Genomic DNA, 14,362 nt, shown 5'->3' on the forward strand with positions numbered 1-14,362 from the left:
AGAGCCCCACAACAGTGATTTTAGGGCCAAAGCTGTCCCTTGCGGTCCTCTCGGCCCTCCTGGCCCTTTAAGGGCGGGGGACACACGCCGGCGTCACAAAGCGCAGCCACCGCGCTGGGCGGCCGAGAGCTGGCGGAGGAGAGGCAGGAGAAGGGCGGGGGAGGGAGGGGCGCGCGCACGCGCATCGGTTCGCCGGTCGCGGAGAGCCGCCCCCCCTCCCAGCGCGCGCCCCTCCTCCCTCCCTCCTCCTTCTCGGCTCCGTCGCTCCCGGGGAGCGAGGCGCTCTCGCTCCTCTCCTCCTCCGTCGCCCCTCCCCCCGCGCAAACGCCGCCGCTGCCACCGCTACCGCCGCCGCGAGACCCCCGCGCGCTGCCCGTCCCCTCCCCCTCCGGTCCCGGCGGTCCCCTAGGAGAACGAGAGAGCGAGCGAGCGCGGCGCTCCCGGGCCGACCGGGCCCCCTCCTCTCACCATCGCCGGCCCTCCGCCGCCTTCCTCCGCCTCCACCTCCTCTCCCCCCCCCCCCAGTTGAGGCCCCCTCCGGGGGGGGGAGGCCCCGGACCCGGAGTGAATCCCCCTAACTCCCTCAACCCCTCCCCCCGCCCGGCCCGAGTGTGAGAAGGGCCTGGCCCGGCCCAAGTCGTGTGTGAGGAGGACCCCGGGCCGGCCCACGGGCCGTCTGGGGCCTGGTCCGGCCCGCCGGGTGTTTGAAGACAGGGGCCCGGAGCGGCCCGGCCCGAGCGCCAGCGGAGAGGAGGGGCCTGGTCCGGCCCGGCCGGTGCGTGAGGACTGGGGCCCGGGCCGGCGCCGCCGCCGCCGCGATGGCCCAGCAGCAGATGACCAGCTCGCAGAAGGCCCTGATGCTCGAGCTGAAATCCCTGCAGGAGGAACCGGTGGAGGGCTTCCGGATCACCCTGGTGGATGAGTCCGACCTCTACAACTGGGAGGTGGCCATCTTCGGACCCCCCAACACCCTCTACGAAGGCGGCTACTTCAAGGTACCTTTCACCCCCTCCCGGACCTGGCTTTCCCCGGCCCAGGCTTCTGCTCCTCGCCAGTTTCAGCTGTTTTCGGGGCCGGGAGTGTGAGCGCGGATGAGTGGAGGGGGCTCCTCACCTTGGCAGCCCCCTGCCCCCATCCGTGGAGGCAGGAAGGCCTTGCTCGCCAAGTGCCTTTTCTTTGTCATGGGGCGGGAGCGGGGGCGGGGGCGGGGGCGGGAGGGGAGGCCAGACTGCACTGGGAAATAGGAAAGTCTCTTTTTGGCTTGGGTAGTGGCTACCGGAGAAGGAGGGTTGTCTTTGTTTCCCCAGATGAGGGTGTATGGAAAGAAAGGTAGTTTGTCTTTTCCATCTCGTCCTCCCATCAGAATCATCCCTGCGTGGGCTGGAACTGCCCCAGAAGGCAGGGTGACCTGCACTTATTAGACTTCTTTTTTTGGGGTGCGGGAAGGGGTGGGGGAGGGGCATTAGTCTGTCATCCCAAAGGCTGCCTAGAGACCTGACATTTTTGAAGATTTGTTGGGATTCTTGGGTATTGACCCTGGAGGAGGTGGGGAAAAAAAAGGTGCCTGCATTTTCTTGCCATTATCCACTTGAGGGAACTTTTTAGTCCTCTTTCTGTCCTCATTCTCTGTTTACTTCAGTGGTGTTTCAAAGTGCCCTTTGTCCTTACCCTCACCCTGCCACCAACTGGCCTTTTTTGAGGAGCATATTTTTTAGGAAGATAGTATCCCACTTTAGGGAGACAAAATTGGGCAGGTGCTTAACTCTTAAGAAATAGGGGTGATCTCACAATTGAAAAGTATTTTCTGAGGTGAGGTGGTTTCACTGGGTGGGATGGCTCCTTAGACATCCACCATAGACACTATGTCTATTGTTTTCCATGATTTAAAACATTGGTTATGATTATTCCTGAATCCAGTGGTTTTTTTGTTTTTGTTTTTACTTCAAGGTAGATAACTTGAAGGCACTGAATTTTTGCTTTTATTTTTACTTTAGAGTTTCTGTAGAGGCAGTCACAGATAGGTTTCAATACTTTAAATGACAGAGGAAATGAGTACTTAGGATTCCATTTATTTTTTTTTTATTTCCAAAAAATAAGTAAAATAGATCAGTGAGTCAGTTTTAGTTTGTTTTGAAGGGAGGGACTATCTTGGCACAAGTTTTAAATGAGTATCTTAGTCATGTAGTTATGATGTGTATTTTTAGGACTACCCAATTACTTAACCCTTGTTTTCTACCCTTCCAAAGGTAGAAGCCTCAGTTTCAGGCTTGAAATTGGGTCAACTTTATAGTAACTTAGAAGGATCGATGCAGGAATGTTTAATATTCAGGCCTGTGGTAGTCATTGTATAACCTGGCAAAAACACACTTTTACAATACTGTATAAGAGTGGTATCCTTACCAACTGTGTGCTTTGTGGTCAACATGTACCATTTTTTTCAGATGCAGATATTTAAAATTACTAAGTAAACTTACGAAGTTGTTAGTAACAGATGGGAAAAGGCATTCCTGTGTTCATTTTGAGGCCTCATTCTATACTGTATTTTTAAATATAAATATAAATTTCTCATTTTGTATTTAAAAAAATATATATATAAAATGGAATTTGTGATAATTTTTTTCTAACAAAGTTATTTAGCAAAATTTACTAACATTAGTGGAGTAAGGATTAATTTCCTAAAAAGTATCATAGTTTGGGACAATTTGACAGACAAGCTAAATGGCACTGGTTAGAATAATCTCACTCTTATGCAGGGGTTGTTAACAAGGGGTCTGTGATCTTGAATTGAAATTTAAAAACATTCTTGTGGGGACACATTGGTGCGGGTGTAAGTATTTATTAATACACAGCATAGTGTGGACTTAGTAAGCAGTCCGTGGTTTTCACCTGACTGGCAGAGGGGTCCATGGAACAGAAAAGGTTAAGAACCCCTGATCTAATGCAGTTTGTTGAAAAATAATGAGCTGTAAATAATAAAAATTTTTTCTAAGTACCTCAGGAGGGAGTGTGGCAAAACCTGTCAGTTCAGAATAGGTAGTATGGAAGGATTTCCTAGAGCATACTTTGATTTAAACTAAACTAAATTTAAAATTTTAGTCCTGTTTAAAAGAATGATTTAATCTCCTATTTCATTGTATGTGTTGAATCCAAATCTTTTCCAGGTTTTTCCCCCTTTACTTCTGATATGTTTAAAAAAACTGAAAAAATTCTTGAAGTATTCATGTTTTAGTGTTGTATGAGAAGTGTGCTCAAAAATATTTGTTTTACCATTTTCTTTATTGTATGCCCTTTTATCCCACTAGCCCTTTACAGGCAATAACTGTTGATAGGTTTAAAACCATTGTTTTGTATTTCACTGCTTTTGTTTCAGAACAAAGCTTCCTGTTTTCTACTATACCTGTAATTCCCTGCCATTATTCTTCTTCCTTATCAAATGCTAGTCCTTTAACATTTAGTATAGTTTATTTTTAAGTTAAACTCTATTCTCAATTTTGCATAATAATTTGTGAAGGCCCTGGTACTGTTATTTAAATTTTTCGTAGTGTGACTCCTTTAATTAATTTTACTTACTAATAGACTTCAGTTTTTTCCACCATGAAATAGTTGGCTCCAGTCTGTTTTAGCCTTAAGATCATAACATCTATTGTGGTAGAGACTTGTGAGACCTGTATTTTACTTAAAAAAAATTTTTTTTTAATTCATTCTGCCTTTTAAAAACATATTTTTAATTTTTAATTTTTTGCTTTTGTGTTTTTTTGTTTTTTGCTTTTCTTTCAATATTTCTAATCCTTGTGATTCTTAGCTCCGGGGGTATGGGTGTGTGGTGGGCAAAGGTAGTTTCTTGTGTCTCTTCTGCATATTTGAAAATATTTTTTGACTTCGCAATCTTTCTGTCCAGTTTCTTAATTTCATTGACTGACCCCTGAATTTGTTTGCTTCATGGAATTTTTCCTCTAGGGGTCAATCATGTACAAAAGAAAAAGTAGGAGATGGCTTAGAATACTGAGAAAATCTCTGGACTTAATTTTCCTACAGCAAGCAAATCAGAATTTTATTGTTATTCGAAGAATAAACTGTTGATCAAGAGGGCATTATTGATGGCTTTTAACAAGTTACCCCTTTCCTTTAAAAGGAATTATCTTTTCAGATACACTTCTAATGATTATAACTTAGTATGACTGCTTTGGTATAGAACTTCCTTGTAACTACTATATTATTTATGTAAAAGCCCATGATAGTAGTGAATCTAGAGATAAGAGAGTGCCTCTTTCATGATGTGCATAAAATGAAAGTTTTAGAAAGATTTAATTATTGCAGTTAACTTTTTGTAGTTTTGGTTTTTATTGAGTAATCTTGAGGTTATGAAATAGTTATGTTTCATTTTAGAAAATCTCAAACTGATAATTTAGAAAGTATTTGTTATATACCCAGGATTTTCCTTAGTAGAAACTTCTTTTATCAAACACTTTGACTTATATTATCTTAAATAATTAAAAAAAAAATAAAAAAAATGCATTATTTGTTAGGGTTCATTTGTTCTAGAATAAATAAGTATTTTTGCTTCCCCCGCCCAATAAGAACACTAAACAACCTTTGTATCTGGCAGTATCCTTCAGATTATAGCACACGCTGTGTCTGTAATTCTTAATATATAATTGAAACAATTCTTTTTTAAAAAAGTGATTCTTAAAAAAAATTCTTTGACTTTTTGGTGATATGCATCTTTTTGAGAAACTGATGGATTTTCTCCAGTAAAAATGGACACACCAACTAATTTGTGTACATTTTCAGAGGATTAACTGATGGGTTTAGAATCCCAGTTTTAAGGCTTTGGATAGGCAACTTAAAAACAGTTTAAAAAACTCTTTAAATCTTATAAAAGTAAAGCTTTTTTTTTTTTTTTTAAACAGTTACTTAAAATTTTTTTAACTTTATGTAATTTTTCACAGTCAACTTTGAGAATAGCTCTTAGGGCTGTAACCTTTCCTGGAAACTGAAGTCTCCAGTGCTGGGTGAACTATGGCAACATTATAAATGGAAACATACTTAATTTCCATCTCTCCGGGGAACTCAGTGAAGTTTCAATTATTTTTCTATTTTGCAAACCACATATAGCACCTTAGTATTAAAAAATGGGCTTTGCCCTATTCCAAGATGCTATTTTTATTTTATTTTTCTACTTTTTAATTTCTCTGAAATTGAGATATTTACAAATGACAAAGTCTAAAATTGCCCTTGGCTAGGTGGTACTTGTGACTTAGCTGTGAGACAACCTTCCACTGAAATCTGATAAAATTTTAAAAAAATTCCAGCATCAGAGCCTTAGATTTGGTAAAATCAGAATTCTTTTTTCTTGAATGAAGCAATTGGGCCTTAATACTTTCTTTGTAGCATTTTGATTTCCCTTTTGCAGAGACATGTGATTAGTAAAGTGTTTATTTAGCATTTTCTGGAGACAAAACACTGTAGGAAGAGTCACTCCTTTTTATAAAATTATAGTAAGGGAAAATATTAGGATATCAAAAACCTTAAGAGTTTTTTTTTTAATCTTTTTTTTTTTAAGGTACGTAGGTCACACAAAATGTTACATTGAAAAACATAGGAGGTTCCCGTATACCCCACTCGCCAGACCCCCCCCCCCACTCCTCCCATATCAACAACTTCTTTCATTAGTGTGGTTCATTTGTTGTATTTGATGAATACATTTTGGAGCACTGCTAACAGCATAGAACCTTAAGAGTTTTTATGAATTATTTTCATGAAAATCTTTGTACAGACTTTGAAACACAGAAATGTAAGGTATAGATATTGACATGATTTGTAAATGGTGATTAAAGACAAAGTTATTCAAGTTTTAGGGCTGTTGGAATATTTGTCAACTTAACCACTATCCATCCATGATAAAATGCTATGTCTTCCCATCCTTCCGAATTAGTATTAGTGATCCTACCCTAAGGTTCCAGGGGAAACTGTTAGGTATTGGTGACAGGTGAGGTACAGGAGACTGCCTAGCAGATTGGTCCATCTCTGCTTATCTTGTTATAGGGAATTAACGAGTCAGGAAGAATAAAAAATTCAGTGTTTAGGACTAAAGAACTGTATCTTCCTGAAGGAGCATAATAAAAATGTTTAATTCTTTTATTTTTCTGAATTTCTTTTGGACTTCACATACAACTATGTAGATGTCTGAGTAAAAGTAAGTCTCTGTGTTCTGTCGTTGTAAAACTAGTTTGTTTTAACTTTATTTAGGAGAAATTGTTATTCAGAATTAATGCTTATATACCTCTAAACAAATTGATTCTGAAGTGAATGGAGTGGTAGCTAATAAATTGAAGAGGTAATTTTAGTTAAGATTGCCAAGATTTGATATTACTTTAATATTCTTCCATATGGGAATTGGAAAATTCACATTTTGGATTATATATTTAAGATGGAAAGAAAACAGTCCACCTTTACTTGATTTATATATATGAAGACATATAAATATAAGGCAGAACTAGAGTTCATTTAACTTGCCCAGGTCATCAGCTAGAAATTTATAAACCGGATTATTTGACTCTAAAGACTGTGCTGTTTTATACCTGAGATCTTTGACCATTTAGGGTAATGTTTTTTGTTTTTGCTTTTTTTATTTCTTTTTGTTTAGGATAATGTTTAAAGATATAAAAGTAGAGTTTGGGCGTGGAGGTGGCTCAAGCCAAGGGGCACCTCCATCCAACATGGGAGGTGTCCTGTGTTTGGTTCCTGTTGCCTCCTAAAAAGAAGATGAGCACACAACAAAAGGACACGGAGAGCAGACAGCGAGTGCAAACAATGAGGGGGGTAGGGGGACAAATAAATTTTTTTAAATCTTAAAAAAAAGTAGAGCTTTAAGAAAATGAAATTTATGAAGCATTTTAGAAGGAACTATTTTAAATTATACTTAAAGTCGCAACAGTAATTATCTGCCCCTCCAAATTATGGGGAGAGACTGATATGATGACTTTGGTTTATATAAAAACTCTTAGAGTCACTGGAAAAAATTGGACTTTTTGGCCTGTACTTATGAACTACTTGAATTAGAGAATGATAAATCATGGCAAAAGGATTTATAAATTAGGAAAATGATTCTAAACTTTAATAGCAACTTTCCCATTACTTTAAAGAGAGAGTGGGATGGTGTTAATGGTGAAAAATATGTCTGTTTGGTCCTAAGATTAGAAATTAAGATATAATACTCCTGAAATGACTATTTCATTTCATAGGCCCAGTGACTATTGGGGCTATGATAGAGGGAGTTAAACTTTTTAATGCAATATTGGTTTAGACTGTAAAAATAATAGTGTATTTCCAAGTATATTTAAGCACCATAGGGGCACTAGAGCAGTTTAAGATAAAAATATTTTTGTTGTTGTTTCTGTTTAGTCTGTTTATTGGTGTTTTATATCTCTATTACAGCATTTTCAGGTCAGAGCCATAGTTTTAACTTACTCTGTTTGGATTTTCAAATTTCATAATTCTTTAGCCGTCTGCTTTGCTGTAATTGCTGCATGGGCAGATTTGAAGGATAAAATTGAAGGATAACTACTTTACAATAATTCAGATTATATGGCTCACTTAGTAGCATACATAGTAATTCATAATTTAATCATGGAGTGATTAATGCCTTATTGAAAAGAACCATGGCTCCACTTAGAAAATAATGTTAAGAATTGGCAAAATTATAAAAACTTGGATAATAGGTAGTAATCCTTTATGGAAAGAGAATGGCTTAATACTTAGGAAACAGATTTTTTTTTTTTTAATTGACTTTGTAATAATATTACATTAAAAATATATATGTGAGGTCCCATTCAACCCCACCCCCCCACTCCCCCTCTCCCCCCCCCAACAACACTCATTCCCATCATCATGACACATCCATTGGATTTGGTAAGTACATCTTTGGGCACCTCTGCACCTCATAGACAATGGTCCACATCATGGCCCATACTCTCCTCCATTCCATCCAGTGGGCCCTGTGAGGATTTACAGTGTCCGGTGATTACCTCTGAAGCACCATCCAGGGCAGCTCCATGTCCCAAAGACGCCTCCACCTCTCATCTCTTCCTGCCTTTCCCCATACCCATCGTCCACCATGTCCACTTTTCCCAATCCAATGCCACCTCTTCTATGTGGACATTGGATTGGTTGTGTCCATTGCACCTCTATGTCAAGAGGAGGCTCAGATTCCACATGGATGCTGGATGCAATCCTCCCATAGGAAACAGATTTTTACATTTACCTTTATGTAATAAGGCAAATAAAAACCTTATTTTTGTTGTTCAGAAGATTATCCTTCAAATTGCTTGAAACTTCCAAAATTTTTGGCAGAGGCACAGATAAACATAGTCTAATAGTTTATATTTGTGTGTGAAGTATATCATTCATACATGAACACACATAAACAGTGTATAGTAAAGATTGCGAACTTAAAAAATAAACATCCATAACACAGGGAACTCATATATCACCCCTCCACCAACTCTTTGTGTTGGTATTGAACATTTGTTACAAACTATGCAAGAGCATTGTCAAAATATTAATACCAACTATATTCCTTATCTTACATTTGGTGTATTTTTGCCCCAACCTATACTATTTTTTTAAAATGTATTTTTGTTACAGATATTGTGAACTTGCAAAATAGTCATACAGATGTGTAAATTTCCCATACAACTCCACACCCTGGTGGAACATTTGTTACAGATTATGAGATAATATCATCAGACTATTACCACCAATCATGGTCCATAGCATACATTTGGCACACTTTTTCCGTACTCCTCCATTATCAACACAGTACAGCTTGGCATTGATGCAAGAATATTACAGTATTGCTGTTAACCACAGTCTATAAGTCACACCAATTGTAGTTTCTCCCATGTTTCTCCATATTCCCATCACCCTGTAATAGTGATGTACATCTGCTCTAGCTCATAGAAGGACTCTCTTGCATTTGTACCCTTAGTGTGTAATTTTTTTAGTTTTTCTTTTCTATTTAAAAATTACTTATTTTCATCACCACAAAAAAATTTTAGAACAAATTTCTCATTACTCCAAAAAGAAAATTTTTCCTAAAGTTGCATTTTTATTATTTAATTGTAGAATGTCATACAGAGATACTCCTTAAATAAAAAAGGTGCTGTAAGTGATAAAACTGGAAAATAAGTTATATGATGAAGTTTTAAGTATCATGTTGAGGAAATCAATTATTTATAGCTTAAAAATTTTTTTTTCCTATTGTGACCACATGTAGTAATGAATTTATAAACTCTTAGATTATGAGCTCTTTGAGAACTGCCACTGGGTCTTTGAATCCTTTTAGCATTTGGCATAGGACCTGATATACTGATACTTGATCTCTTTTTGGGTCACATCCTTTGAGAATGAGAATCTTCATCCCTCCCCAATTCGGTGTGCAATTTCAAGAAATTACAAGAAACTCCGGTTGTTCAAACCTCAATCAAGATCTAGAACATAGTAGTAGACTAGTGGCTAAATAGGTTGCTCATTTCCTCCAGTTGTGCTTTCCCTTTTGGGAAGAAATTGAATTTTACTGTTGGTTTTTCATCAGTGACAATTTAACTGTTTAGTTGCCAGTTCGCCTCAATTAGTAACTGAAGGTTTAGCTAAAAATTACGATAGAAATCTTGGTTATATAGTTTATATAGCAAATTTGGGTCTTTGTGTAGATTTTCTGCCTATAATGTAAATATTATAGAAGTTACTTAGGTGAGGTCAAGAATTCTGGAGCAGTGATGATAAAGGGGGCATTAGCATAACATACCAGCAATAGCAGCCTTGAATTCTGAAGTTGGAAAATTTAATAAAAACAAACCCAGTTCTGTTTTAGCCTTAATTTTTAAGGTATTAGAAGAAGTGAAGATCTTTTAAAAGCAGACTAGAAGAGCATTTTAGAAGTAAAGTACAGCATTTCTTAATATAGCAGAGAATTTTAAGTATCCTAGTGGATTATTCTTTTAAAATTTTAAATTTTTATTGTGGTAACATATACAACATAAAATTTTCCATTTAACCGTTTTCAGGTATACAATTCAATGGCGTTAACACATTCACAATGCTAATGGATTGTTGATACCTGAAATTATTGGAATGTTTAGAAAAGTACATTTTTATAGCTGTACTTGTGGTTTGATAATATTCTGCTATCATGCCTTTTCCTAGTCTTGAAACTTAGCTAAATATATATAAATACATACTGCCCCACAAGGTATATAAATTCTCCTAAAAATAGACTACCTGCATTTTTCCTAATCTGTTTAGGTAGATATATTTCCTATAGCTACGTATATATATATATTTTTTTTTAAAGATTTATTTATTTTTATTTAATTCCCCCCCTCCCCTGGTTGTCTGTTCTTGGTGTCTATTTGCTGCGTCTTGTTTCTTTGTCCGCTTCTGTTGTCGTCAGCGGCACGGGAAGTGTGGGCGGCGCCATTCCTGGGCAAGCTGCTCCTTCTTTTCACGCTGGGCGGCTTTCCTCACGGGCGCACTCCTTGCGCGGGGGGCTCCCCCACGCGGGGGACACCCTTGCATGGCAAGGCACTCCTTGCGCGCATCAGCACTGCACATGGCCAGCTCCACACGGGTCAAGGAGGCCCGGGGTTTGAACCGCGGACCTCCCATATGGTAGACGGACGCCCTAACCACTGGGCCAAAGTCCGTTTCCCGTAGCTACGTATATTTTTAAGTTTGTTTGAATCAGGAACCAAAACAAGATCTACAACTGCATTTATTGATATGCCTCTTAAGACTTTCTTAATCTATACACTTTCCCTCCCCCCTTTTTTTTAATGCTTTAATAACAGCACTTTTAAATTTTATTTTATTTTAAAGGAGGACTGGGGATTGAACCTAGGACCTTGTACATGGGAAGCAGATGCTCAACCATTAATCTACATCCGCTCCCCAACAGATTATTTTTGATATAATTCACATGCCATACTTTTGACCTAAAGTGTACAGTTCAGTGATTTTATATTCATAGGGTTTAAAAAAATTTTTTTAAAGATTTATTTCATTTATTTCTCCCTACCTGCCATTGTTTGTGCTTGTTGTCTGCTCTGTGTTTGTTGATTGTGTGCTTGTCTTTTTTGGAGGCACCAGGAACAGAATCCGGGACCTCCCATGTGGGAGCAAGGTTCCCAATCCCTTGAGCCACTTCTGCTCCCTGCTTGTTGTGTCTCTCATTGTGTTTCCTCCTGTATCTCTTTTTTGTGTCATCTCATTGCCTCATCTGGTTGTGTCAGCTTGCCATGCCAGCTCACTGTCTTGCTTGTCTTCTTTAGGAGGCACCAGGAACCGAACCCTGGGCCTCCTATGTGTTAGGTGGGTATCTAACTGCTTGAGCCACATCTGCTTCCCTATTCATGGGGTTTTATTTTGTTTTTTTCCTATTCATAGGGTTTTACAACCATCTCCACAATGAATTTTAGAACATTTTTATCATCTTTAAAAGAAATTCCTTACCCTTTAACAGTACCTTTCCATATTCCCTCAGATTCTGAACATTTCATATATATATGATCTTTTGTGACTAGCTTCTTTCATTTAATGTAATATTTTCAAGATTCATCTATGTTGTGACATGTATCACTACTTACTTTTTTAACTTCGTTTTTTTATATTTATATTTACATATTTTATAAATGGGATCGTACAATATGTTAAACAATACATTTAGTTCATAGTAATGCAGTCATGTAGTATTTGTCCTTTTCTTTCTTTTTTTTTAAAGATTTATTTCTTTATTTCTCTCCCCTTCCCCCCCACCCCCACCCCATGTCCTTTTCTTTCTGTCTTGCTTCACTCATTATAATGTCCTCCAGGTTCATCCACGTTGTCATATGCTTTATGACTTCATTTCTTCTTATAGCTGTATAATATTCCATCGTGTGAATACACTACAGTTTATCCATTCATTGGTTGATGGACACCTGGCTTGTTTCCAGTTTTTGGCATTTGTGAATAATGCCACTATGAACATAGCTGTGCAGATGTCTATTAATTTCTTCTGGATATATACCCAGTAGTAATATTGCAGGGTCATGTGGCAAATCTATATTCAGCTTCTTTAGGAACTGCGAAAGTCCTTCACAAGTGTCTGTTCCATTTTGCATTTTGCGTTCCCACCGACAGTGGGATATCTCTCTGTATCCTCTCCAACACTTGTATATTTTTGTCTTTTTAATAGTGGTCATTCTAATAGGTCTGAAATGATAGCTCAGTGTAATTTTGATTTGCATTTCCCTAATCATGAATGATGTTGAAAAATTTTTCATGTATTTTTTTTTGCCATTTGTATTTCTTTTTGTACATGTCTATTCAAGTCTTTTGCCAGTTTTTAGGTGGGTCGTTTGTCGTCTTATTGTTGAATTATAACACCTCTTTATATATCATGAATATTAAACCCTTATTGGACATGTGATTTCCAAATACTTTCTCCCATTGAGCTGGCAACCTTTTCACCCTTTTGACAAAGGCCTGTGAGGTGCAAAAGTGTTTAATTTTGAGGAGATCCCATTCATCTATTTTTTCTTTGGTTGCACATGCTTTGGGTGTAAGGTCCAAGAAACTACCAACTACCACAAGGTCTTTAAGATGCTTCCCTACATTTTCTTATAGTAGTTTTATGGTCCTGGTTTTTATATTTGGGTCTTTGATCCATTTTGATTTGATTCTTGTATAGGGCGTGAGATAAGTGTCCTCTTTCATTCTTTTGGCTATAGATATCCAGTTCTCCCAGCACCATTTGTTGAAAAGACTGTTTTTTCCTGCTAATATAGACTTGGTAGGTTTGTCAAAAACCAGTTGACCATAGAGGTGAGGGTTTATTTCTGGACTCTAAATTCTGTTTCACTGCTGATGTGTCTGTCTTATGCCAGTACTATGCTGTTTTGACCACTGTAGCTTTGTAAAAGGTCAGGCAGTGAAATTCCTCCCATGTCACTCTTCTTTTTTGCAATGTATTTGGATACTTGGGTAAACTTTCCTTTCCAAATGAATTTGGTAATTACCTTTTCTACTTTTGTAGAATTTTGATTGGTATTGCATTGAATTCAGTTTGGGTAGGATTGACAGCTTCATGTTATTTAGTCTGGTTCCAAACCATGAATCTGGAATGTCTTTCCATTTGTTTAGGTCTTCATTGATAGCTTTTAGCATTGTTTTGTAGTTTTCTGCATATAGGCCCTATACTTTTTTCGTTATATTGATTCTTAGGTATTTGACTCTTTCTGTTCCTATTGTAAATGGAAGTTTTTCCTTGATTTCCTCCTCAGATTGTTCAATACTAGTGTACAAAAACATTATTTTTAAGTGTATTTAGATCTTGTATCCTGCCACTTTGATGAATTATTTAGTAGCTCAAGTACCTTTGTGGTAGACATTTTTGAATTCTAAATACAAGATCATGTCATATGCAAGTAATTAGAGTTTTACTTCTACTTTTCCTCTTTGGATGCCTTTATTTTTTTTCCCCCGTGTCTAATTGCTCCAGCAGTAGTGACAGTGGGCATCTTTTTTGTCTTTTTTCCTGATCTTAGAGGGAAGGCTTTCAACTTTTCCCCATTGAGTACGATGTTGACTGTGAATTTTTCATATGCTTTTAGTCATATTGAAGAATTTTCCTTCTATTCCAATTTTTTGAAGTGTTTTTATCAAGAAAGGATGCTAGATTTTGTCCCAATGCCTTTTCTGCATCAATGATGAGATGATCACGTTTTTTTTCCCTTCAATTTGTTAATGTGATATATTATGTTGATTGATTTTCTTATGTTTAAGTCTTTTGACATGCTGTTGGATTCGATTCGCAAGTAATTTTTTGAGGATTTCTGTGTCTATGTTCATTAGAGACATTGGCCTATAATTTTCTTTTTTTGTAGTTTCTTTATCTGGCTTTAGTATTAGAGTAATATTGGCTTCATAAAATGTGTTGGGTAATTTTCCCTCTTCAATTTTTTGGAAGTTTAAACAGGATTGTTAATTCTTTACGAAATTCTTGGTAGAATTCACCTGTGAAGCCATCTGGTCCTGAACTTTTCTTTGTTGGGAGATTTTTAAAATTTATTTACCCCTCACCCCCATTGTTTGCACTTGATATCTCTTCTCTCTGCCTGTTTGTTATGTGTTCATCTTATTTTTAAGATGCACTGGGAACTGAAACTGGAACCTCCCATGTGGGAGGGAAGCCCCCAATCACTTGAGCCACCTCTGCTTCCTGCTTGCTCTGTCTCTCATGGTGTTTCCTAGTTGTGTCTCTTCATTACGTCATTTCGTTGCATCATCTTGTTATGTTAGCTTGCTGTGCCAGCTTACTTTC

At 38.1% G+C, this 14,362-nt stretch overlaps 1 protein-coding gene across 1 annotated transcript in view; it reads left to right on the forward strand.

Moving 5' to 3' along the window:
- Positions 1-647: 647 nt before the first annotated feature.
- UBE2R2 (ubiquitin conjugating enzyme E2 R2) overlaps positions 648-14,362 on the forward strand; it is a 135,569-nt gene continuing 121,854 nt past the window's right edge. Inside the window, exon 1 of the mRNA XM_004478197.4 lies at positions 648-995. Within this exon, the coding sequence (XP_004478254.1) occupies positions 819-995 (177 nt within the window). The 5' untranslated portion in view covers positions 648-818. The remainder of the gene's footprint in view (positions 996-14,362) is intronic.

This window comes from Dasypus novemcinctus, chromosome 8 (assembly GCF_030445035.2).
Source record: "Dasypus novemcinctus isolate mDasNov1 chromosome 8, mDasNov1.1.hap2, whole genome shotgun sequence".
Classification (NCBI taxonomy): domain Eukaryota; kingdom Metazoa; phylum Chordata; class Mammalia; order Cingulata; family Dasypodidae; genus Dasypus; species Dasypus novemcinctus.